The 24,913-nt window shown below is 43.7% G+C and overlaps 1 protein-coding gene across 1 annotated transcript; it reads right to left on the bottom strand.

The window, feature by feature from the left end:
• Nucleotides 1–4,827: 4,827 nt before the first annotated feature.
• Nucleotides 4,828–23,964, bottom strand: RHBG (Rh family B glycoprotein). The gene is made up of 10 exons (XM_072114913.1): nt 23,703–23,964; nt 13,474–13,660; nt 11,725–11,875; nt 11,451–11,598; nt 11,192–11,358; nt 9,745–9,882; nt 9,522–9,655; nt 7,380–7,501; nt 6,639–6,712; nt 4,828–5,318 (listed from the first exon to the last, which is right to left on the bottom strand). The coding sequence occupies exons 1-10, from the start codon at nt 23,878–23,880 to the stop codon at nt 5,253–5,255; spliced, it is 1,365 nt and encodes a 454-aa protein (XP_071971014.1). The 5' UTR covers nt 23,881–23,964; the 3' UTR covers nt 4,828–5,252.
• Nucleotides 23,965–24,913: the final 949 nt, after the last annotated feature.

The raw sequence follows: 24,913 nt of genomic DNA, 5'->3' as shown, positions 1-24,913 counted from the left end.
CCAATATAATAATAATGCCACCATAGCAGCCAATATATTCATAGTGCCCCACAGTAGCCAATATAGTAATAATGCCACCATAGCAGCCAACATATTCATAGTGCCCCACAGTAGCCAATATAGTAATAATGCCACCATAGCAGCCAATATATTCATAGTGCCCAACAGTAGCCAATGTAGTAATAATGCCACCATAGCAGCCAATATATTCATAGTGCCCCACAGTAGCCAATATAATAATAATGCCACCATAGCAGCCAATATATTCATAGTGCCCCACAGTAGCCAATATAGTAATAATGCCACCATAGCAGCCAATATATTCATAGTGCCCAACAGTAGCCAATATAGTAATAATGCCACCATAGCAGCCAACATATTCATAGTGCCCCACAGTAGCCAATATAGTAATAATGCCACCATAGCAGCCAATATATTCATAGTGCCCAACAGTAGCCAATATAGTAATAATGCCACCATAGCAGCCAATATATTCATAGTGCCCCACAGTAGCCAATATAGTAATAATGCCACCATAGCAGCCAATATATTCATAGTGCCCCACAGTAGCCAATATAGTAATAATGCCCCCACAACATCCTATATAGTAACAGTGCCTCCAAAGTTGCCAATATAGTAACAGTGCCCCCACAGTAGCAAATATAGCAAAAATGCCACCATTGCAGCCAATATATTCACAGTGCCCCCATAGGAGCCAATATAGTAACAATGGTCCCACTCTAGACAATATAAAAACAGTGTACTCATAGTGGCCAAGTCACAGTGCCTGCTTAACCTACCTTCTCAACTTTGTTCTCATATTCCCCTAGAGGTGACTCTTTTGTACCCACAATAGCAAATATAGTAACAGTGCCCCCGCTGTAGCCAATATAGTAACAGTGCCCCCACTGAAGCCAATATAGTAACAGTGCCCCCACAGTAGTCAAAATAGTAACAATGTCCCCACAGTAGCCAATATAGTTACAGGCCCTTCACAGTAGCCGATATAAAAATAAGTGGCCATGTCACAGTTCCTGCCAAAAACATTAGCCAATATAGTCATTGTCCCCAAACAGTAGGTAATATAATAACAATGCCATCATAGTAGTCAATGTATTCACAGTGCCCCTACAGTAGCCAATATAGTAACAATGCCCCCCACAGTAACCAATATAGTTGGTGACATGGAGACAGGAGGGGTAAGGGAGAAGGGCTGGGGCTGAGATACTGAGCACAGAGGCTGAGATAACGAGCACAGGGGCTGAGATACTGAGCACAGGGGCTGAGATACTGAGCACAGGGGCTGAGATACTGAGCACAGGGGCTGAGATACTGAGCACAGGGGCTGAGATACTGAGCACAGGGGCTGAGATACTGAGCACAGGGGCTGAGATACTGAGCACAGGGGCTGAGATAACGAGCACAGGGGCTGAGATACTGAGCACAGGGGCTGAGATACTGAGCACAGGGGCTGAGATACTGAGCACAGGGGCTGATATACTGAGCACAGGGGCTGATATACTGAGCACAGGGGCTGAGATACTGAGCACAGGGGCTGAGATACTGAGCACAGGGGCTGAGATACTGAGCACAGGGGCTGAGATACTGAGCACAGGGGTTGAGATACTGAGCACAGGGGCTGAGATACTGAGCACAGGGGCTGAGATACTGAGCACAGGGGCTGAGATACTGAGCACAGAGGCTGAGATACTGAGCACAGGGGCTGATATACTGAGCACAGGGGCTGAGATACTGAGCACAGGGGCTGAGATACTGAGCACAGGGGCTGAGATACTGAGCACAGGGGCTGAGATACTGAGCACAGGGGCTGAGATACTGAGCACAGGGGCTGAGATACTGAGCACAGGGGCTGAGATACTGAGCACAGGGGCTGAGATACTGAGCACAGAGGCTGAGATACTGAGCACAGGGGCTGAGATACTGAGCACAGTGGCTGAGATACTGAGCACAGGGGCTGAGATACTGAGCACAGGGGCTGAGATACTGAGCACAGGGGCTGAGATACTGAGCACAGGGGCTGAGATACTGAGCACAGGGGCTGAGATACCGAGCACAGGGGCTGAGATACTGAGCACAGGGGCTGAGATACTGAGCACAGAGGCTGAGATACTGAGCACAGGGGCTGAGATACTGAGCACAGGGGCTGAGATACCGAGCACAGGGGCTGAGATACTGAGCACAGGGGCTGAGATACTGAGCACAGTGGCTGAGATACTGAGCACAGGGGCAGAGATACTGAGCACAGGGGCTGAGATACTGAGCACAGGGGCTGATATACTGAGCACAGGGGCTGAGATAGTGAGCAGAGGGGCTGAGATACCGAGCACAGGGGCTGAGATACCGAGCACAGGGGCTGAGATACCGAGCACAGGGGCTGAGATACCGAGCACAGGGGCTGAGATACCGAGCACAGGGGCTGAGATACCGAGCACAGGGGCTGAGATACTGAGCACAGAGGCTGATATACTGAGCACAGGGGCTGAGATACTGAGCACAGGGGCTGAGATACTGAGCACAGGGGCTGAGATACTGAGCACAGGGGCTGAGATACTGAGCACAGGGGCTGAGATACTGAGCACAGGGGCTGAGATACTGAGCACAGGGGCTGAGATACTGAGCACAGATGCTGAGATACTGAGCACAGGGGCTGATATACTGAGCACATGGGCTGAGATACTGAGCACATGGGCTGAGATACTGAGCACAGGGGCTGAGATACTGAGCACAGGGGCAGAGATACTGAGCACAGGGGCTGATATACTGAGCACAGTGGCCGAGATACTGAGCACAGGGGCTGGGATACTACGCACAGGGGCTGATATACTGAGCACATGGGCTGAGATACTGAGCACATGGGCTGAGATACTGAGCACAGGGGCTGAGATACTGAGCAGAGGGGCTGAAATACTGAGCACAGAGGCTGAGATACTGAGCACAGGGGCTGAGATACTGAGCACGGGGGCCGAGATACCGAGCATGGGGGCTGAGATACTGAGCACAGGGGCCGAGATACTGAGCACAGGGGCTGAGATACTGAGCACAGGGGCCGAGATACTGAGCACAGGGGCCGAGATATGGAGCACGGGGGCTGTGGTACCGAGCGCGGGGGCTGTGATACCGAGCGCGGGGGCTGTGATACCGAGCACGGGGGCTGAGATACCTAGCACGGGGGCTGAGATACCGAGCACGGGGGCTGATACACTGAGCACAGGGGCTGATATACTGAGCACGGGGGCTGATACACTGAGCACAGGGGCTGATATACTGAGCAAGGGGGCTGAGACACCTAGCACGGCGGCTGTGGTACCGAGCGCGGGGGCTGTGTGGGGGAGATAGTGTAATGTAGCTGTCTGTATGGTCACTCCCTATAACCCAGCCCTATATATATCTGCTGGTCTTACTGTCTCTCCACCAAAAATACTCTGTGCTGCTGTGGTGATCAGTCCTGTTATGGGAAAGTTTCAAGGGGATAAAGGACACAGACGAGTCGTGTTATTAATCTGTTTATTTCCATAAGATGGAACGTGATATAACAAAATACACTGAGATGCGGTGATAAGAAGTTGCAGGATCAGATCCAGATCCAGGATCAGTCTCCATTCACATTCTGACATTACACATTCCCATTACTCCACCCAGAATCCTTTGCTGCAGACAGATTAGGGTTCGGAGAAACCACAAACAAGTTGCTGTTGATGGCTCTGACTAATGGGAACTGTAGTTGTTATGGTAAAACTAGCTGATAGATTAAATCCTGTCGTTTCTACTTGTCTTATTTTCCTCAAAGCATTTTAACAGAAAATACATTTTTAGATGACACCGCCATCGTGGACCGCAACCAAAACATTGTGGCTAAAGGAATGTGGGCGTGACGTGAACGTGCAACAGCAGGGAAACTCTCCAATCAAGAGACTACATGATCTGGGAACCCTGATTTGTTATGATTTCTATGCTCCTCCTTTTTCTACTTTTTTCCTATTTTTCTATATAGACTTGTGAAACCAAAAAAAAAAACAGCGCAGTGCTGATTTGCCCCGGGCAATGGTAGCATGAGTGAGACTTGAATCAGCAATTGTCTGAATCATTCCTTACAACGTGCACACATGCATTTACCCAATATGATTGGAAACATACAGCCAGCGCACACTAAAAGAGGATATCTTAAATCCTACCCTAACATTGGCAAGTTGCTGTTGATGGCTCTGACTAATGGAAACTGTAGTCAAGTTGCTGTTGATGGCTCTGACTAATGGAAACTGTAGGCAAGCTGCTGTTGATGGCTCTGACTAATGGAAACTGTAGTCAAGTTGCTGTTGATGGCTCTGATTAATGGAAACTGTAGTCAAGTTGCTGTTGATGGTTTTGACTAATGGAAACTGTAGTCAAGTTGCTGTTGATGGCTCTGATTAATGGAAACTGTAGGCAAGTTGCTGTTGATGGCTCTGACTAATGGAAACTGTAGGCAAGCTGCCGTTGATGGCTCTGACTAATGGAAACTGTAGGCAAGCTGCTGTTGATGGCCCTAACTAATAGAAGCTGTGAAGGAACTGCTGTGAATGCGGCCTGGTACGGTTATAGGAGCGGCTGTGATCTGATCTACTGCTCAACATAACATCAGGCCTGTCTCATTATTCTCATATAATTCACCATCACCCACCCACCATGACCCATGGGCGAGGGGTTTACTGATAAGCACCTCAGTACTAAATACAAAGCCATAATTTGAAAACACTGACAACCTACCTCCTTGCTGATGGTTTCCAGATAATACACATATGGTTGTACAGGATAAAAGCAATATCAGACAATAGTAATAATCGGAGGCGGGGCTCCCCTTTATATACAGTGTCATTGGGTGATACAATCTATTATGTGCTCACATGCTTTACTACACATTTTAATATAAAATTTACCATGAAAAATATGCATAAAAAACAAGATAAAAGTGTAAAAATATTTTTTTCTTTTTCTTTTTTTAATAATAATGATTTGACCTTTCCTGACCCCACAGGGAGCAAGGCCGATGCCCAGGTACTGGAAGACCTACGGCAGGATGCCCAGGTACTGGAAGACCGGGTGCCCCTGTGCCGCCCCCCGGCTGTAGGAGGCCATATTGGCAGCACCATGTTGAATGTTGGCTGAATGTTCCCCGGTGAAGTTGGCTGTGTGGACCCTTGTGGAGTCTCCCGGGGTCACAGTAAATGTCATATACAATAGGGATCCCACTGGAGTTAGGCTTGTGTCTGCTGCTCAGGTTCCTCCGTGCGGACAGCAAAGTGACTGGCTTCTTCCGGGACCTGGAAATGTAATAAAATGTGGAAATTTACAGGTTGCAGAGCTGAAGGGGTGTGAATTTTTGGTTTCAAAATTGGGAGTTTGCTTCCATCTACTGGAGGATAGTGAAATTACAGGTGCTAGCGTAATGACATGACCCCACCAAAATAGTGAGTGCAGCTCTGGGGTATAATACAGGATGTAACTCAGGATCAGTACAGGATAAGTAATGTCATGTATGTACACAGTGACTGCACCAGCAGCAGAATAGTGAGTGCAGCTCTGGGGTATAATACAGGATGTAACTCTGGATCAGTACAGGATAAGTAATGTCATGTATGTACACAGTGACTGCAGCAGCAGAATAGTGAGTGCAGCTCTGCAGTATAATACAGGATGTAACTCAGGATCAGTACAGGATAAGTAATGTCATGTATGTACACAGTGACTGCACCAGCAGCAGAATAGTGAGTGCAGCTCTGGAGTATAATACAGGATGTAACTCAGGGTCAGTACAGGATGAGTAATGTCATGTATGTACACAGTGACTGCACCAGCAGCAGAATAGTGAGTGCAGCTCTGGAGTATAATACAGGATGTAACTCAGGATCAGTACAGGATGAGTAATGTCATGTATGTACACAGTGTCTTCCCAGCAGCAGAATAGTGAGTGCAGCTCTGGAGTATAATACAGGATGTAACTCAGGATCAGTACAGGATAAGTAATGTCATGTATGTACACAGTGACTGCACCAGCAGCAGAATAGTGAGGGCAGCTCTGGGGTAAAATGCAGGATGTAACTCAGGATCAGTACATGATTAGTAATGTCATGTATGTACACAGTGACTGCACCAGCAGCAGAATAGTGAGTGCATCTGCGGGGTATAATACAGGATGTAACTCAGGATCAGTACAGGATAAGTAATGTCATGTATGTACACAGTGTCTGCACCAGCAGCAGAATAGTGAGTGCAGCTCTGGAGTATAATATAGGATGTCACTCAGGATCAGCACAGGATAAGTAATGTCATGTATGTACACAGTGTCTGCACCAGCAGCAGAATAGTGAGTACAGCTCTGGAGTATAATACAGGATGTAACTCAGGGTCAGTACAGGATGAGTAATGTCATGTATGTACATAGTGACTGCACCAGCAGCAGAATAGTGAGTGCAGCTCTGGAGTATAATACAGGATGTAACTCAGGATCAGTACAGGATAAGTAATGTCATGTACGTACACAGTGACTGCACCAGCAGCAGAATAGTGAGTGCAGCTCTGGAGTATAATACAGGATGTAACTCAGGATCAGTACAGGATACAGGATCGTGTTCAGGACTTACCTCCCAGTACAATGAATCATCAAAACATTCAGCATCGGATGGGGCTCCGAAGAAGGGTAACTTCATTATAAATCCTGTATGGGAAAATATTCAAATGATTTGAGAGCTGAGTTTGTCATGAAATCTTGGTGACGTCGCATAGAGGTTGGACACTAGAGTAGGGTGACATGTAAGGACTATAGGCAGTGTCAGACTGGGAAACCTTGGGCCCACCAGTAGAATCTGATTGTGGGGCCAACAACAGCTATAAGTTTGTTCCATAATCTATTAAGGTAATCATATAGATACATAGGATAAATGAGATGTAAAAATGACCCTGTCCAGCACTACTACTGCAGGCTCTGGGGGCCCACCGGTGGATCCACCTGTTCACCTGTGGGCCTGTCCGAGCCTGACTGTAGGTGACTAGAGGGATATCACTATTACTACGCCTGATGACAAATTCTGCTATGGAGGTCCCTGAAAGGTGGACGACCACCGAAAGTATGAAAGAGGTTCACAAAATAAACATTCATTGAATAATAGGAATAGATTCTGGATGAGACGTCATAACATCCAAATATTCCACTCGAATATTCCGTGAGTTCTTGGTGGAAATGTGATATGGTTACACAGCGCCACCTAGTGGCTGGAAGAATAAATAGCAGGGGCCTTATCACTCTCCATTATTATCTGTTGGTTACGACCGGTGGTCAGAAGGTGCAGGTCATTCTCTGCTGATCTCTACATATTGTAACTCACCTACAACTATTCCTCCGACAAAAGCGAATCCCAGGGCGACCAGAAGAGCCAAAGCCTGATACAAGGCCTGAGACTGGGCCGTGCGCGTGGAGTCAGCGATCAGAGGGAAGACGTCAGCCATACTGCAAGAAGAGAGAGGGAGATGTACACATGTTCATAGAGAGAGAGATTGGGTACAGGAAGTATTTAGCCCCTGGTGATAAGTATTCAGCCCCCGGTGATAAGTATTCGGCCCCCGGTGATGAGTATTCGGCCCCCGGTGATGAGTATTCGGCCCCCGGTGATGAGTATTCGGCCCCCGGTGATAAGTATTCAGCCCCCCGGTGATAAGTATTCAGCCCCCGGTGATAAGTATTCAGCCCCCGGTGATAAGTATTCAGCCCCCTGGTGATAAGTATTCAGCCCCCTGGTGATAAGTATTCAGCCCCCGGTGATAAGTATTCAGCCCCCGGTGATAAGTATTCAGCCCCCGGTGATAAGTATTCAGCCCCCGGTGATAAGTATTCATCCCCTAGTGATAAGTATTCAGCCACTGGTGATAAGTATTCAGCCCCTGGTGATAAGTATTCATCCCCTGGTGATAAGTATTCATCCCCTGGTGATAAGTATTCAGCCCCCGGTGATAAGTATTCAGCCCCCGGTGATAAGTATTCAGCCCCCCGGTGATAAGTATTCAGCCCCCCGGTGATAAGTATTCAGCCCCCCGGTGATAAGTATTCAGCCCCTGATGATAAGTATTCAGCCCCCCGGTGATAAGTATTCAGCCCCCCGGTGATAAGTATTCAGCCCCCGGTGATAAGTATTGAGCCCCCGGTGATAAGTATTCAACCCCCTGGTGATGAGTATTCGCCCCCGGTGATAAGTATTCAGCCCCTGGTGATAAGTATTCAGCCCCCGGTGATAAGTATTCAGCACCTGGTGATAAGTATTCAGCCCCTGGTGATAAGTATTCAGCCCCTGGTGATAAGTATTCGCCCCCGGTGATAAGTATTCAGCCCCTGGTGATAAGTATTCAGCCCCCGGTGATAAGTATTCAGCACCTGGTGATAAGTATTCAGCCCCTGGTGATAAGTATTCAGCCCCCCGGTGATAAGTATTCAGCCCCCTGGTGATAAGTATTCAGCCCCTGGTGATAAGTATTCAGCCCCCGGTGATAAGTATTCAGCCCCCGGTGATAAGTATTCGGCCCCCGGTGATGAGTATTCAGCCCCCGGTGATAAGTATTCAGCCCCCGGTGATAAGTATTCAGCCTCTGGTGATAAGTATTCAGCACCTGGTGATAAGTATTCAGCCCCTGGTGATAAGTATTCATCCCCTAGTGATAAGTATTCAGCCCCTGGTGATAAGTATTCAGCCCCTGGTGATAAGTATTCAGCCCCGGTGATAAGTATTCAGCCCCCGGTGATAAGTATTCAGCCCCTTTGCTCAGTGATGAGTAGAAGCAGCTTTGGAGCTGGAGCAGTCAGGAGTTTTCTTGGGAAGATGCCATAAGTTCCTCACCCCTGGATTTGCAGATTCTCTGCCTCTTCCTTGAGGATCCTCTCCAGTTCCCTCAGGTTGGATGATGAACATTGGTGGAAGCCATTTCCAGTCTCTCCAGGGATGCTTTATTGGGTTTAGGTCCAGGCTCTAGCTGGTCCAGTCAGGAATGATTAGGAATAATCTTGGGGTTCTTCTTTACCTCTCTCACCCACGATTGCTTAGTTCCACTGGAGAGCCAAGCCGAGGAAGAGTTTTGGTTGTCCCAAAATTTTTCCATTTAAGAATTATAGAAGCAACTGTGCACTTAGGAACCTTGAGTGCTGCAGAAATTCTTTTGTAACCTTTTCCAGATCTGTTTCTAAGCTCCTTGGGCAGTTCCTTAGACCTCATGATTCCCATGTGCTCTAACATGCACTGTGAGCTGCAAGGCCTTATATAGACAGGGGTCTGCCTTTCCTAATCAAGTCCAATCAGTTTAATGAAACACAACTGTACTCCAGTGAAAGAGTAGAACCATCTCAAGGAGGATCAGAAGAAAATGGATAGCATGTGAATTACATATGAGTGACACAGCAAAGGGACTGTTGTCTTGTAAATTTAAAGGGGTCTGAATACTTTCTGTACCCACTGTACATAGATATGAGATAGATAAACACTTACCCACCACCATAGATATCTGCAGTTGCTGCAAATGCCACCACAACACCTATAAGTGCCCCCAGGATGCCAGGCATGCCATGTAGGTTGTGGACCCCGCATGTGTCCTGTATCTTCAGCTTGGAGTCTAGGATTGGCTGTAATAGGGGAGTAGCTCATTATTGATGAGGGATAATAGATACTACTGTACTATAACCGGAGGGTAAGAAATATACATGTCACTCACTGTTAAAAATTTGTATCCAACTGTGGAAATAATCCCGGCAAGAGAACCAGCAATCATAGCGCCAAATGGTGTCAGCATCATCTCTCCAGATGTTCCCACCGCTACACCCCCTGCCAGAGCTGCATTCTGTATGTGAACCTGAAGGCAAGACATAATAGTATTTATTCTTTATTAATAGTAATTTAATTCTTGTACATAGGGGGCAGCATTATAGTAGTTATATTCCTGTACATAGGGGCAGTATTATAGTAGTTATATTCCTGTACATAGGGGGCAGTATTATAGTAGTAATATTCTTGTACATAGAGGGCAATATTATAGTAGTTATATTCCTGTACATAGGAGGCAGTATTATAGTAGTTATATTCTTGTACATAGGGGGCAGTATTATAGTAGTTATATTCTTGTACATAGGGGACAGTATTATAGTAGTTATATTCTTGTACATAGGGGGCAGTATTATAGTAGTTATATTCCTGTACATAGGGGGCAGTATTATAGTAGTTATATTCTTGTACATAGGGGGCAGTATTATAGTAGTTATAGTCTTGTACATAGGGGCAGTATTATAGTAGTTATATTCTTGTTCATAGGGGGCAGTATTATAGTAGTTATATTCTTGTACATAGGGGCAGTATTATAGTAGTTATATTCCTGCACATAGGGGGCAGTATTATAGTAGTTATATTCCTGTACATAGGGGGCAGTATTATAGTAGTTATATTCCTGTACATAGGGGGCAGTATTATAGTAGTTATATTCTTGTACATAGGGGGCAGTATTATAGTAGTTATATTCTTGTACATAGGGGGCAGTATTATAGTAGTTATAGTCTTGTACATAGGGGCAGTATTATAGTAGTTATATTCTTGTACATAGGGGGCAGTATTATAGTAGTTATATTCTTGTACATAGGGGCAGTATTATAGTAGTTATATTCCTGCACATAGGGGGCAGTATTATAGTAGTTATATTCTTGTACATAGGGGCAGTATTATAGTAGTTATATTCTTGTACATAGGGGGCAGTATTATAGTAGTTATATTCTTGTACATAGGGGGCAGTATTATAGTAGTTATATTCTTGTACATAGGGGGCAGTATTATAGTAGTTATATTCTTGTACATAGGGGGCAGTATTATAGTAGTTATATTCCTGTACATAGGGGGCAGTATTATATTAGTTATATTCCTGTACATAGGGGCAGTATTATATTAGTTATATTCTTGTACATAGGGGGCAGTATTATGGTAGTTATATTCCTGTACATAGGGGGCAGTATTACAATAGTTATATTCTTGTACATAGGGGGCAGTATTATAGTAGTTATATTCTTGTACATAGGGGGCAGTATTATAGTAGTTATATTCTTGTACATAGGGGGCAGTATTATAGTAGTTATATTCTTGTACATAGGGGGCAGTATTATATTATTTGTCCCACTTACCATATCCAGTTTCCCTTCACCATTTAACAGGGCTGACATGGCGAATGTGGCCAGTGTGCAGGCAGCGAGGGAATAGTAGGTGTTCAATACAGTTCGGTGTTGGTCATCTCCATGTGCGGTGACAGCAGAATTGAAGCTTGGCCAGAACATCCACAAGTAAATGGTTCCTGGAATGAAAACAATCATCATGCGTATGTGTAACCCCCTGTAGTCTTGCTATTGTGTATATAGGCCCGGGTAAGTAATGGTGGGGACATACCAATCATGGCGAAGAGGTCTGAGTGATAGACGGATCCTTCCCTGTTACGACTCTTCTCCAGGTGAGGCCTGTACAACACACGAGAGACCACCAGCCCGAAGTAAGCTCCGAATGTATGGATGGTCATTGAGCCACCGGCGTCCTTGGCCTAAGAACAGCAAACCGGACCTCAGTAAGATGTCGGCACAATCTGAAAGCTTAGGTTGACCATGAGATTGTGCATCACGACCTCTGATTGTCCAAGTTCTGGACCCTGTGACCCTTTGTCACTTACCCCAACAATGTTCAGAATAATGTACTCATTGATTCCAAAGAGAGTCACTTCAAACAGAGTCATCACGATCAACTGGACTGGACTTGTCTTCCCAAGGATAGCCCCGAAGGAGATGAGAACCGCTCCGGTGCAGAAGTCTGCATTGATCATACTGAGGAGAACAGAGCCTAAAGTAAGATACCACGATTGTCCTGCCCTCAAAACAACCTCCTAGAAAGTGTCATCTACCACCAGGACATCCCACCAAAATGCTCCTCAAAATCTCTTCTAGCCCTGATTCTGGAGATTTGGCAGAATCTCTAAGCTATTCTTAAATTGCCCGTGTCATGGTAGCCCCTGTCATGGTGGCCCATGTCGTGGTGGCCCCTGTCATGGTGGCCCCTGTCATGGAGGCCTCTGTCATGGTGGCCCCTGTCAAGGTGGCCCATGTCATGGTAGAAGTCATGACTAGCCTGAGGCAAAAAAACACCACATGGCACCACCATATCTAATAGACTTAAGGATCCTTCAAATGCAACCTTCTGATGGTTTCCAAGTGGTCACCAGATTTTAACATGAGATTATGAGATGATTTGACCAACATAGAAGAAGTGTCAATCCAGGCAGATTGAAAGTATAACCTCTGGACCACAACATTTATTGACTTTTTTTTTTCCTTTATGTTTTTTTTAATATCTATAATATCTATTGGAGACCTGATTCTCATACAAATGATTCCAGTAGTGGAAGGGTGCGGGCCGCAGGTTCTCGTGGATCTATTGATGAAACCTGTTATGAAATCTAGATCAAAGACTATTGTTTGGACAGAAGATTGAGAAATAAGGCTAAATTCCACCAAATGTAAATCTTAGAATTTTGATTCCTACCTACCTGCGTTTCTGCTACTGTAGTTCAAAGAACCACAGAACAGATGGAATAGGAATGAAGAAATTCTTATGTTAAATAGGATACCAGTAACAGTCTAAGTATATAGAGGAGAGGATAAGGGCATCTGAAGTGCCACTTCATCTGCAGCCTCTAAACATAACTCATCTCCGGTAAAATATGACTCTTCTTTGCTCATTGTCACATGAAAGGGACTTCTAGAAAGGATATTTTACTGCTAGTTTAATAGGGTTAAATTGGGTGACAGGTTTTTTTAGGCCAAGTGTTTTCAGGCCAAACATGAAATTGTGGTTACTTGGGGTTGATTATCCAGGGTAGTGCATTCTAGAGAGTTGGAGCAGCACAGGAGAAGTTTAAAATACAAATAGAGGATCTTATTCTTATATCAATATCAGATGGAGAGGACGATTAGGGTGGTGGAAATTCTGGCTTCTACCCAGAAACCAAAATTTTACTAACTGAAACGTAGCATGTGACCAATGAAGGTGATGGGACTGGTCCAGGAGGAGGAATTGGCACTCTTCTCAATGCCACAGCCTCCTCAAACTGTGCTGATTGTGGGGGTTCTAGGTGCTGGACCCCTCCTCTAATCTGATAATATCCTAAAGAACAGCACAGTAATATCTATGTCCTGGAGAACCCCTTTAGGTGCCCTCATGCATATTGCAGCAGACTATAGATAACCAGGTCCTGGTCTCCTGCCAGGGACATCACACAGATTGTTTTTCCCCCTTTGTTGAAGACATGAAAGAAAAATTGGGCAGCGATACAAAACAAACACCTCGTGTCTACGCCACGTGCCAGCGATTTATTGATCACTGACTCAGATGACTCAGGTGATCAGACCATATCACACATCCTCACCTTTCTATACCCACATGGATTTTTCCATCATGGAAGCCATGGAAGAAGCCTTGGATGAGTGTGGACCACTGGAGGCCAAAGGCGGCGATCAGGAAGTTGAAGGCCACACTGCTGAAACCGTAAAGCTTCAGGAACGTCATCAGGAAGCCAAAGCCAATGAAGATCATGGTGTGGACATCCTGGAAACCTTAAGTAGAAGAGAAGACATTACACACTGAGAAGACTAGAAGTAGCTATTATAATACTGCCCCCTATGTACAAGAATATAACTACTATAATACTGCCCCTATGTACAAGAATATAACTACTATAATACTGCCCCCTATGTACAAGACTATAACTACTATAATACTACCCCCTATGTACAAGAATATAACTACTATAATATTGCCCCTATGTACAAGAATATAACTACTATAATACTGCCCCCTATGTACAGGAATATAACTACTATAATACTGCCCCCTATGTACAGGAATATAACTACTATAATACTGCCCCCCTATGTACAAGAATATAACTACTATAATACTACCCCCTATGTACAGGAATATAATTACTATAATACTGTCCCCTATATACAAGAATATAACTACTATAATACTGCCCCTATGTACAGGAATATAACTACTATAATACTGCCTCCTATGTACAAGAATATAACTACTATAATACTGCCCCCTATGTACAAGAATATCACTACTATAATACTGCCCCCTATGTACAGGAATATAACTACTATAATACTGCTCCCCATGTACAAGATTATAACTACTATAATACTGCCCCCTATGTACAGGAATATAACTACTACAATACTGCCCCCTATGTACAAGAATATAACTACTATAATACTGCCCCCTATGTACAAGAATATAACTACTATAATACTGCACACTGTACAAGAATATAACTACTATAATACTGCCCCTATGTACAAGAATATAACTACTATAATACTGCCCCCTATGTACAAGAATATAACTACTATAATATTGCCCCTATGTACAAGAATATAACTACTATAATACTGCCCCCTATGTACAGGAATATAACTACTATAATACTGCCCCCTATGTACAGGAATATAACTACTATAATACTGCCCCCCTATGTACAAGAATATAACTACTATAATACTACCCCCTATGTACAGGAATATAATTACTATAATACTGTCCCCTATATACAAGAATATAACTACTATAATACTGCCCCCTATGTACAAGAATATAACTACTATAATACTGCCCCTATGTACAAGAATATAACTACTATAATACTGCCCCCTATGTACAAGAATATCACTACTATAATACTGCCCCCTATGTACAGGAATATAACTACTATAATACTGCTCCCTATGTACACAAATATAACTACTATAATACTGCCCCCTATGTACAAGAATATAACTACTATAATACTGCCCCCTATGTACAAGAATATAACTACTATAATACTACCCCTATGTACAGGAATATAACTACTATAATACTGCCCCTATGTACAGAATATAACTACTATAATACTGCTCCCTATGTACAGGAATATAACTACTATAATACTGCCCCCTATGTACAGGAATATAACTACTATAATACTGCCCCCTATGTACAAGAATATAACTAGACACCTACAAACAGAACATTAAGCCAATTCAAAAAATACATTTATTTTATTGCATATTCAGTAAAAACAAAAAACAAAATGTTACAGTACATATACAATTCGACAGGAAGAAGCATGTGGGTCAGTGGGGCTATCACATAGAAATGTTAAAAACATGTGGGACGGGATCAAAAGGTGGGGTACATAGTCATATGGGTCACATACGTATACAATTTCAAATGTATAATGCAATTTTTACCCAATAGTGGGTTACTGTGCAAATAATGCAATAAAGTGCTTGCCATACAGCTTAATGTACACAGGTTCCCTATAGGTATATAAAGTGCTCAATGCATGTGCAAATCCTAAAATGGAAGCATACCTTTAGCCATCATACACCTCCCGTCTGCCACAAACAGGTTCCCGACGCGCGTTTCGGCGCTAGCCTTCGTCTGGGGGTATAGTTACTCTAGCTGCACCAGAGTTTTATCTAACTATCAGCCAATAGCAAAAAAGATCGCTCACCTGTAGTATATTTCTAAATAACCGGACGGAGCTACTGAGCGCACGTACTGCGGCAGGTGTCCGCCCCCCGCCCGAGCCCAACCCCCACCACGTGACCGATCATGTGACGGTGACGTCACTGAAGGACACGTGATCGGAGAAGAGGTTGTCGGATCAGGGGGTGGGCCCCACCGCACTCGTGCGCACCCGGCCGGTACTTTGATTGACAGGTGAGTGATTGGAAAAAAGTAATAAGGGTTTTCGAGGGTTCGTGCTGACATCCATATAAATACTGTCCCCCTATGTACAAGAATATAACTATTATAATACTGCCCCCTATGTACAAGAATATAACTACTATAATACTGTCCCCTATGTACAGGAATATAACTATTATAATACTGCCCCTATGTACAAGAATATAACTACTATAATACTGCCCCCTATGTACAGGAATATAACTAATATAATACTGCCCCCTATGTACAGGAATATAACTACCATAATACTGCCCCATATGTACAAGAATATAACTACTATAATACTGCCCCCTATGTACAGGAATATAACTACTATAATACTGCCCCCTATGTACAGGAATATAACTAATATAATACTGCCCCTATGTACAGGAATATAACTACTATAATACTGCCTCCTATGTACAAGAATATAACTACTATAATACTGCCCCCTATGTACAAGAATATAACTACTATAAATACTGCCCCCTATGTACAGGAATATAACTACTATAATACTGCCCCCTATGTACAAGAATATAACTACTATAATACTGCCCCCTATGTACAAGAATATAACTACTATAATACTGCCCCCTATGTACAAGAATATAACTACTATAATACTGCCTCCTATGTACAAGAATATAACTACTATAAATACTGCCCCCTATGTACAGGAATATAATTACTATAATACTGCCCCCTATGTACAAGAATATAACTACTATAAATACTGCCCCCTATGTACAGGAATATAACTACTATAATACTGCCCCCTATGTACAAGAATATAACTACTATAATACTGCCCCCTATGTACAAGAATATAACTACTATAATACTGCCCCCTATGTACAAGAATATAACTACTATAAATACTGCCCCCTGTGTACAGGAATATAATTACTATAATACTGCCCCCTATGTACAAGAATATAACTACTATAATACTGCCCCCCATGTACAAGAATATAACTACTATAATACTGCCCCCTATGTACAAGAATATAACTACTATAATACTGCCTCCTATGTACAGGAATATAACTACTATAATACTGCCCCCTATGTACAGGAATATAACTACTATAATACTGCCCCCTATGTACAAGAATATAACTATTATAATACTGCCCCCTATGTACGAAAATATAACTACTATAATACTGCCCCCCTATGTACAAGAATATAACTACTATAATTCTGCCCCCTATGTACAGGAATATAACTACTATAATACTGCCCCCTATGTACAAGAATATAACTATTATAATACTGCCCCCTATGTACGAAAATATAACTACTATAATACTGCCCCCTATGTACAGGAATATAACTACTATAATACTGCTCCCTATGTACAAGAATATAACTACTATAATACTGCCCCCTATGTACAAGAGTATAACTACTATAATACTGCCCCCTATGTACAAGAATATAACTACTATAATACTGCCCCCTATGTACAAGAATATACCTACTATAATACTGCCCCCTATGTACAAGAATATAACTACTATAATACTGCCCCCTATGTACAAGAATATAACTACTATAATACTGCACACTGTACAAGAATATAACTACTATAATACTGCCCCCTATGTACAAGAATATAACTACTATAATACTGCCCCCTATGTACAAGAATAGAAGTACAGTCCATATACTGTAGATAATCCACCACTATGTGGGAGATTTATCAGCGCTTGAACACCAGTTTTCTGCCTGCTTTCCGTTTAAAATCCTGCAAGCTCACATTTCCATGTTTTTACGGAAAACTACACCAGGTCGGATGTGGTATAGTCTTGACCTGCTGCGGTTTACGCCTTTTGATGTATACGGCAGGACACGGTGGGCGTGGCCTTTATCACAAGTGCCAACATATAATAAAACCCCCCTTAATTGTCTGTAGATGTTGGTGAAGCTTCTATGTTCCATGTCCTCCCCTTTAATGATTCCTCATGACTCCCCCTGTGGTGATGTCCTCTCAGCAGTGATGTGGAACCACAGACTGTTAAAATTTATCAGGCATGAAATGTCCGGACTGGATCGGATTTCAACCGTAACCCAGATCAGCGGGTCATAGGAGAACGCACACACCAAGAGAGGACAATTACATGCTGCTCAGCTAAAGTATCCAAGCCTTTCCTATATGATACGGTCTTCTGGGTGGTGTATCTAAGCTTCAATTCTGTAATGGGCCCTTATAAATAGTATACAAGTGCCGGCTCATTAGGGACAGGGAATGTTTCTGGTCACAGATTGAACTGGCCACGGGTCTCCCTCTGCCACCCTCCCCGTGACCTAGTGCGTGTTTCCGATGCAATGGCTTTCCATGTACATAAACATTTAACCCCCAAAATTATAAAATCTCCCAAAATTTACACTTCATAATTCACCAGAACTGCTCTACATTCTTATAGAAAAAAATTGGCTCAACTCTACTTGTCTGTGCCCTGAAAGGGGCAAGGCTTTAACTAATCCCTCCTTAAAAGGGGCGGTCCCAGTAGATTGGAGGTGGTCCTAAAGGGCGGTTCTTATTTTTTTTTTACACAGGACTTGCTTAGAAGAACACAGAATGTCCTAAATATATGTCCACGATCCCATGGAAAGATTGAACTACTCTCTGGAGCTTGACCGTCATTATGGAGAATAAGGATCTTGACCCCTTAGATGCCGTGTTCATTAGCAACTATAACATCTACATTATTAAAAAAAAGGAGGCGCAGCCCCTTTTTATTGTCTTGCTTTCCTTCCCATGTAACTACAATGTAATAGTAGAGTAAATAATTAATAAGAGTAAGACGGGAAACCATCCAGGGGCTTACTGAGGGTCACAACGTACCTCATGTACATCTAGTAGGGGTAGATGAATGGTTAAAAGGCATAATTCACTAAAATAAAGAAATTATATAGCTGATTGCCCATTCAAGTTCCCTAGTGGACAAAAAGAAAGTGGGCACAGTAAAAAAAATTACAAAAATAAATTACAATTATGTAAAGTAATGTAAACAATTACAATGGGGCGTATGTACTAAGGTGCTTGCGCCAGTTTTATATATCGGACGGTGATCGTTCTTTTCAATGCAAAATGCTATCAGTTTGTGTCACATTTGTGGTGAGGCAGCACCTGTCATCATGAGACACAAATTTCGTCACTGAAGGGGGCGTTCCGGTGCTCAGTCAGACCGTGCGTCACATTTATCATACAAAGTCCGACAGAATTGTGTCGCACGCCCCATGTTAAAGGTGCACCAAAAAAAAATAAGAGTGCTGCACTCTGTCAGAGCAGTTCAGGGGGCGTCAGATTCATGAAGAATGCGAGAAACAAATCATGAATCTGGCGCCCCCTGCACACTACACAGGTAACTGCACATAGTACACACTGCACTGTTATCAGTAAATGAGCCCCAATGTGTTACTGTTCTTAGCAGAATTACGATTTCTTGTGCTTTCTGCCTCAATACAACGCAATACAAAACACTTAAAAAGAACTATAGAAACTAGAAGTTATCCCACAAAAAACAAGTCCTCTCACAGCTCTTTTGGCAAAAATTTAAAACAAATTCTTTCTCTCAATGGGGGATATTTATCAGGACCTCTGCACACCGCCAGTGGCACAGAGGCCCTGAAATAATCGCAAATGCTAGCTTATTGCTAGCTTTTGCGATTATTTTCCCCAATCCGCCACCTTCACGCTAGTGGGGCGTGAAGGGGCGTGAAGGGGGGGGGGCGTGAAGGGGGGGCGCGGCCGGCCGAGCAGGGGGCGTGGCCGGATGGGAGTGGGCCGGCGCGGGGCGTTACTGTCCCCGCGGCTGCGCACTCGCTGCAGCCGGCGACTTTTCATACGTGAAAAGTCACCGGCTGCGTTTTTTTTTTACGCCAGGCCCGAAAATTACCAGTTTGCGCCGAATTGCCCCGATCGGATTGTGGCGCATCGGCAGCGGCTTGCATGCAACGGAAATTTGGGGCGTGGCCATCAGAAAAACCGACCGATTCGGAAGAACCGCGGTATTTAAAAAAAAAAAGTGTTGCTTGACACGCGCTTACTTGCACCAGGATTGGGTTGGTGAACTCCGGCAGACCTCGGCGCAGCAGCGACACCTGGTGGACATTGGGCGCACAACCTTAGTGAATCGCCGGAAGATCGTGCCGCTGGATCGCGATAGGACCGGGTAAGTAAATCTGCCCCAGTATAATATTATTGAGGTCTATCGCTCACTCAAGATATAATTTCAGAATATGAATTTCTTTATTATGTAAAAACATTAACAATTACAACATAACTGTGACTGGTATTTCCAGAATTGCCCTTCTTTGTACATTATATTTCAATAAAAAGGCAAATAAAATGTTCTGTGGAAACAAGAATTCATCCCACAAAATACAGGCCCTCTCATAGCTCCGCACAACAAGGTATGGCTTTCAGTTTATGTTTTTTTTTTTATATAAAAACATTGAAACATTAAAAAGCTATATGAATTTGGTATCAGTGAAATTGTACTGACCCACAGAATATAGATATCACATCAGTTACAGTCTACTGTGAACTGTGTAAAAACCAAACCTAGATAATTTAAGCAGCCTAAAGTAAACCCATATATAAAAAGTCCTGCAGGCATTGATGGCAAATACTCTAGGTTCTGTCCTGCTATCTTGGGCAGCAGGACATACGATATGATTTTTACCTCTATCTATAGAGTTGAATATGAGGGTGAAGCAGGGAGCTGTAAGCTTCCTGCTCTGCCATTGTAGTGTGGGAGACACAGGAAGAGGGTCATCGTACAGTTGGGGTGGGCAAAAGGACTATGGGAGTGTAGACCCCTCTCCTGCTCTGGGCTAATTAAAAACAGAGTAGATGAGAAAGTTCTAGAACATTTTATTCCGAGTAATAACTGCCCGATACGAGTTCCCTCATAACCATGACCATGACCATGACATTACTGGCTCCTGTTCTCTGCTTCCCCTCACCACCCGCATCTAAGCGACACTGATATTTCTATTTAATCCCCGTTCTGGTTTTTCAGGTTGTATCTTGTGTCAGGGAAAGTGTCTGCAAAATCTCACAAATGTTTTCATCATTACTGGACCTGCCGCTGACAGCTGAACGTCAGGAGAAGTTTACATTCCATCTTACTGACAGTTCAGCAAATCCTGGAAAGTCGTGACACCTGCAGGACAATAGCACAAAGGGGGAAAGTGCAGGTCTAAGCAAGTATGAGAAGTTCCATAGGGCTACTAGAGAACGTATAGATGACCACAGGGCTACTAGAGAACGTATAGATGACCACAGGGCCACCAGAAAATATATAGAGGATCTTAGGGTCACCAGAGAATGTGTAGATGACCACAGGGCCACCAGAGAATGTATAGAGGACCTTAGGGCCATCAGAGAATGTATAGATGACCACAGGGCCACCAGAGAATGTATAGAGGACCACAGGGCCACCAGAGAATGTATAGATGACCACAGGGCCACCAGAGAATGTGTAGATGACCACAGGGCCACCAGAGAATGTATAGATGACCACAGGGCCACCAGAGAATGTATAGAGGACCACAGGGCCACCAGAGAATGTATAGATGACCACAGGGCCACCAGAGAATGTGTAGATGACCACAGGGCCACCAGAGAATGTGTAGATGACCACAGGGCCAGCAGAGAATGTATAGATGACCACAGGGCCACCAGAGAATGTATAGATGACCACAGGGCCACCAGAGAATGTGTAGATGACCACAGGGCCACCAGAGAATGTGTAGATGACCACAGGGCCAGCAGAGAATGTATAGATGACCACAGGGCCACCGGAGAATGTATAGAGGACCTTAGGGCCACCAGAAAATGTGTAGATGACCATAGGGTCACCATTGAAGGTATAGATGACCATAAGTCCACCAATGTATGTATAGATGACCACACGGCCACCAATGAATGTACAAATGACCAAAGCTTCCCAAGACATTAGATAGATGAACACAAGGCCACCAGAGATTAGACAGATGACCATAGGGCCACCAAACAATGGATAGATGACCACTGGGTCACCGAGTAATGGATAGATGACCAAAGGACCATCCAGGAATGGATAAATGACTAAAGTGACATCAGATAATAGACGAATGACCAAAGAGCCACAAGGGAATGGATAGGTGACCAAATAGAGGACAACAGGGAATGTATATTTGACCATCGGGCTACCATGGAATAGATAGATGACCAAAGAGAGACAAAGAAATGGATAGAGGACCAAGAAATGTAATTACAACTATAGGGCAATGGATGCATACGATGGAATGATGAACTTCAGGGAATTGGCAATGACCGTAGGACCACCAAGGAATGGGTAGATGACATCAGGACCACCAAAGAAAGTATAGATCATCACATAGCCATTAGGAAATGTAAAGAGGACCACAGAACGACCAGAGAATAGAAATATGACCTTTGTGAAACCAAATATTACCACCAGTGCATGGGTAGATGATCACAGGGGCACCTGAAAAGGCAAAGTTATGATCATTGGGCCACACACAGGGATGGATAGATGGGCCACCAGGGAAGGGAAAGATAATCACTGGTCCACCATGGATCAAATAAGAAGGTCAGTGAAGCATTGCTATTCCAACACAATACCGGCATGGAGTGGTTGCTTATTTACATTACTACCAGACTAAAGATTGTACACGGAACCACCAGGAACCACCAGGAACCACCAGGAACCAATGACTTGACTGAAGATCCACAAAAGGTCGTTCTTTACTAACAAGACTTTCCTAGATCATCACTAGAGCAGTGTAATAGTGTAGTCTACAGGGCCAACTGGTAATGAACTTGACACATCACATTCACCGAGTTGACAAAACATCTGGTCATTCCGGATTAGTCACCATCTCATGAGGTTCGACATTGCTGAATAGTATCTTGTGGAAGGTCTGGACATTATCTCTAGTGGTTATTATGGCAATGGGTCATCCAACACTGGAGGTTCATGTAGGACCAAACAGGACCCCACCCATCCCTGAAAACACATTTTTGGAGTGGACTATTATTATAGGGTAACTCAACCCATCCCCCATTGCTCCTCAATAAAACACTTTAAGGGATGCTTTAAACAGACCCCCGATTTAGAGGAATTTTCCACTTTTTCATCCACTTCAAATATTTTTATAATTCATGGAATGAATCACAGAATTTCATAAAAAGAGGTCAGAAAAATTGGGTAAGTATCAGACAAGAGATTTTACAGAGCCGCTCTCGGTGACTACTATACATGATCCTGGCTACCACCAGGTATGGTGAAGCACCATCCAAGGAGCTGTCATGTGGTGCTGATAAACAGGGGTCTTCACGTTACCACTGCCTTGGCCGAGGACCCCCCAAATAATCAGGTGTGAAGAACCTCCTTGGAATATTGGAAAAATCAAGCAAACATAATACGAATCTGCAATTGAGCATGCTGGGAGTTGTAGTTTCAGTCGGCACAAAGCTATGTACTACTATCCTCCAAATTTCTCTAAAACTTACTGTCATCTCCCATCCTTAAATAAGAGTTGTGTAATATCCTACATCAATGCAACAGGTGGAAATTTTTTCACATAATTCCAAGTTTTTCACCTATAAAACCCTTTACTTGCAATGATCATTGTGCATATTTCTGTTTGCTGTCAGTGAACTGCACCCAGAGGCTGAAAACCTGTGCCAATTTATATTCATTGCAAATTTTGTCCTGCTGAGAGTTTGTTACAATGTAACGGCGCAGGTGCCTCTACATATTAGATCTCTTGATGTGACAGTGAGGAATGTTTCCATTCCCTGACAGCAAGAATAGGAGAGGTAGTAAATCTGTTGCTGCGACTTACTTGGATAGCGATAGTAGAAATCGTTCTCGTAGTCGGATACGTTTTCGTGGTGCCAAGCGCTGGCGTCGGTTTCGTGGTCATACCTGACGAAGATGGCGAAAAGCAGGATGGTGATGGCTTCAAGCAGGAGGCAGAAGAGGGGCAGCTTGACCCTCATGTTGGTGGAGTGGGTGCCCATGGTGACTGGATGAGGAGCGCAGCTGCGGAGGCAAAAAGTGCAGCTGTATAGGACTGAGACAGTTAATGTCAGTGCTGAGCCCGCCCTGCAGTCAGGACTAGGACTTCCCCGTACAGGACCCGGCACACCCTCCACCCCCTCCCCACAACGTGTCTTGGCACATCTGACGATCCAAAGGTCTCCGAAACCTGACACAGCAACAGACAGATGTTATATGGGCAGAAAGTTCCTTATCCGACATGAGGAAGCCACATAAACGCTACTACAAGCTGTATCACACACATAAGGCTTAGATACATCAGTCCTGCAGCACTGCATAACACCTAATGGCATCAGATACACGAGCTCAGCAGCCGCTTCATCTCATCCCAGACTTATATACATCAACCTCATCTCCAGCTTACAACCTGCCGCGCTGTGTGATTAAGGATAAACCGGAAATACAAGAAGTGTCATCACTGACAGCCGTATAATCTCATCTATACTCTACTGTCATACTGTACATATACCGTCATACTGTATGTGTCACATCACACAGTGCCCAAGGCACAACTAGCATGGAGGAGTTTGTGACACTGTAGGTGTGTACATGTAAAACAATATACTGTAACTACTATAATACTGCGCCCTATGTACAAGAATATAACTACTATAATACTGCCCCCCTATGTACAGGAATATAATTACTATAATACTGCCCCCTATGTACAAGAGTATAACTACTATAATACTGCCCCTATGTACAAGAATATAACTACTATAATACTGCCCCTATGTACAAGAATATAACTACTATAATACTGCCCCCTATGTACAGGAATATAACTACTATAATACTGCCCCCTATGTACAAGAATATAACTACTATAATACTGCCCCCTATGTACAGGAATATAACTACTATAATACTGCCCCCTATGTACAAGAATATAACTACTATAATACTGCCCCTATGTACAGGAATATAATTACTATAATACTGCCCCCTATGTACAAGAGTATAACTACTATAATACTGCCCCTATGTACAAGA

Source organism: Engystomops pustulosus, chromosome 7, assembly GCF_040894005.1.
Source record: "Engystomops pustulosus chromosome 7, aEngPut4.maternal, whole genome shotgun sequence".
Lineage (NCBI taxonomy): Eukaryota > Metazoa > Chordata > Amphibia > Anura > Leptodactylidae > Engystomops > Engystomops pustulosus.
This window is presented reverse-complemented; position numbering and strand designations above follow the sequence as displayed.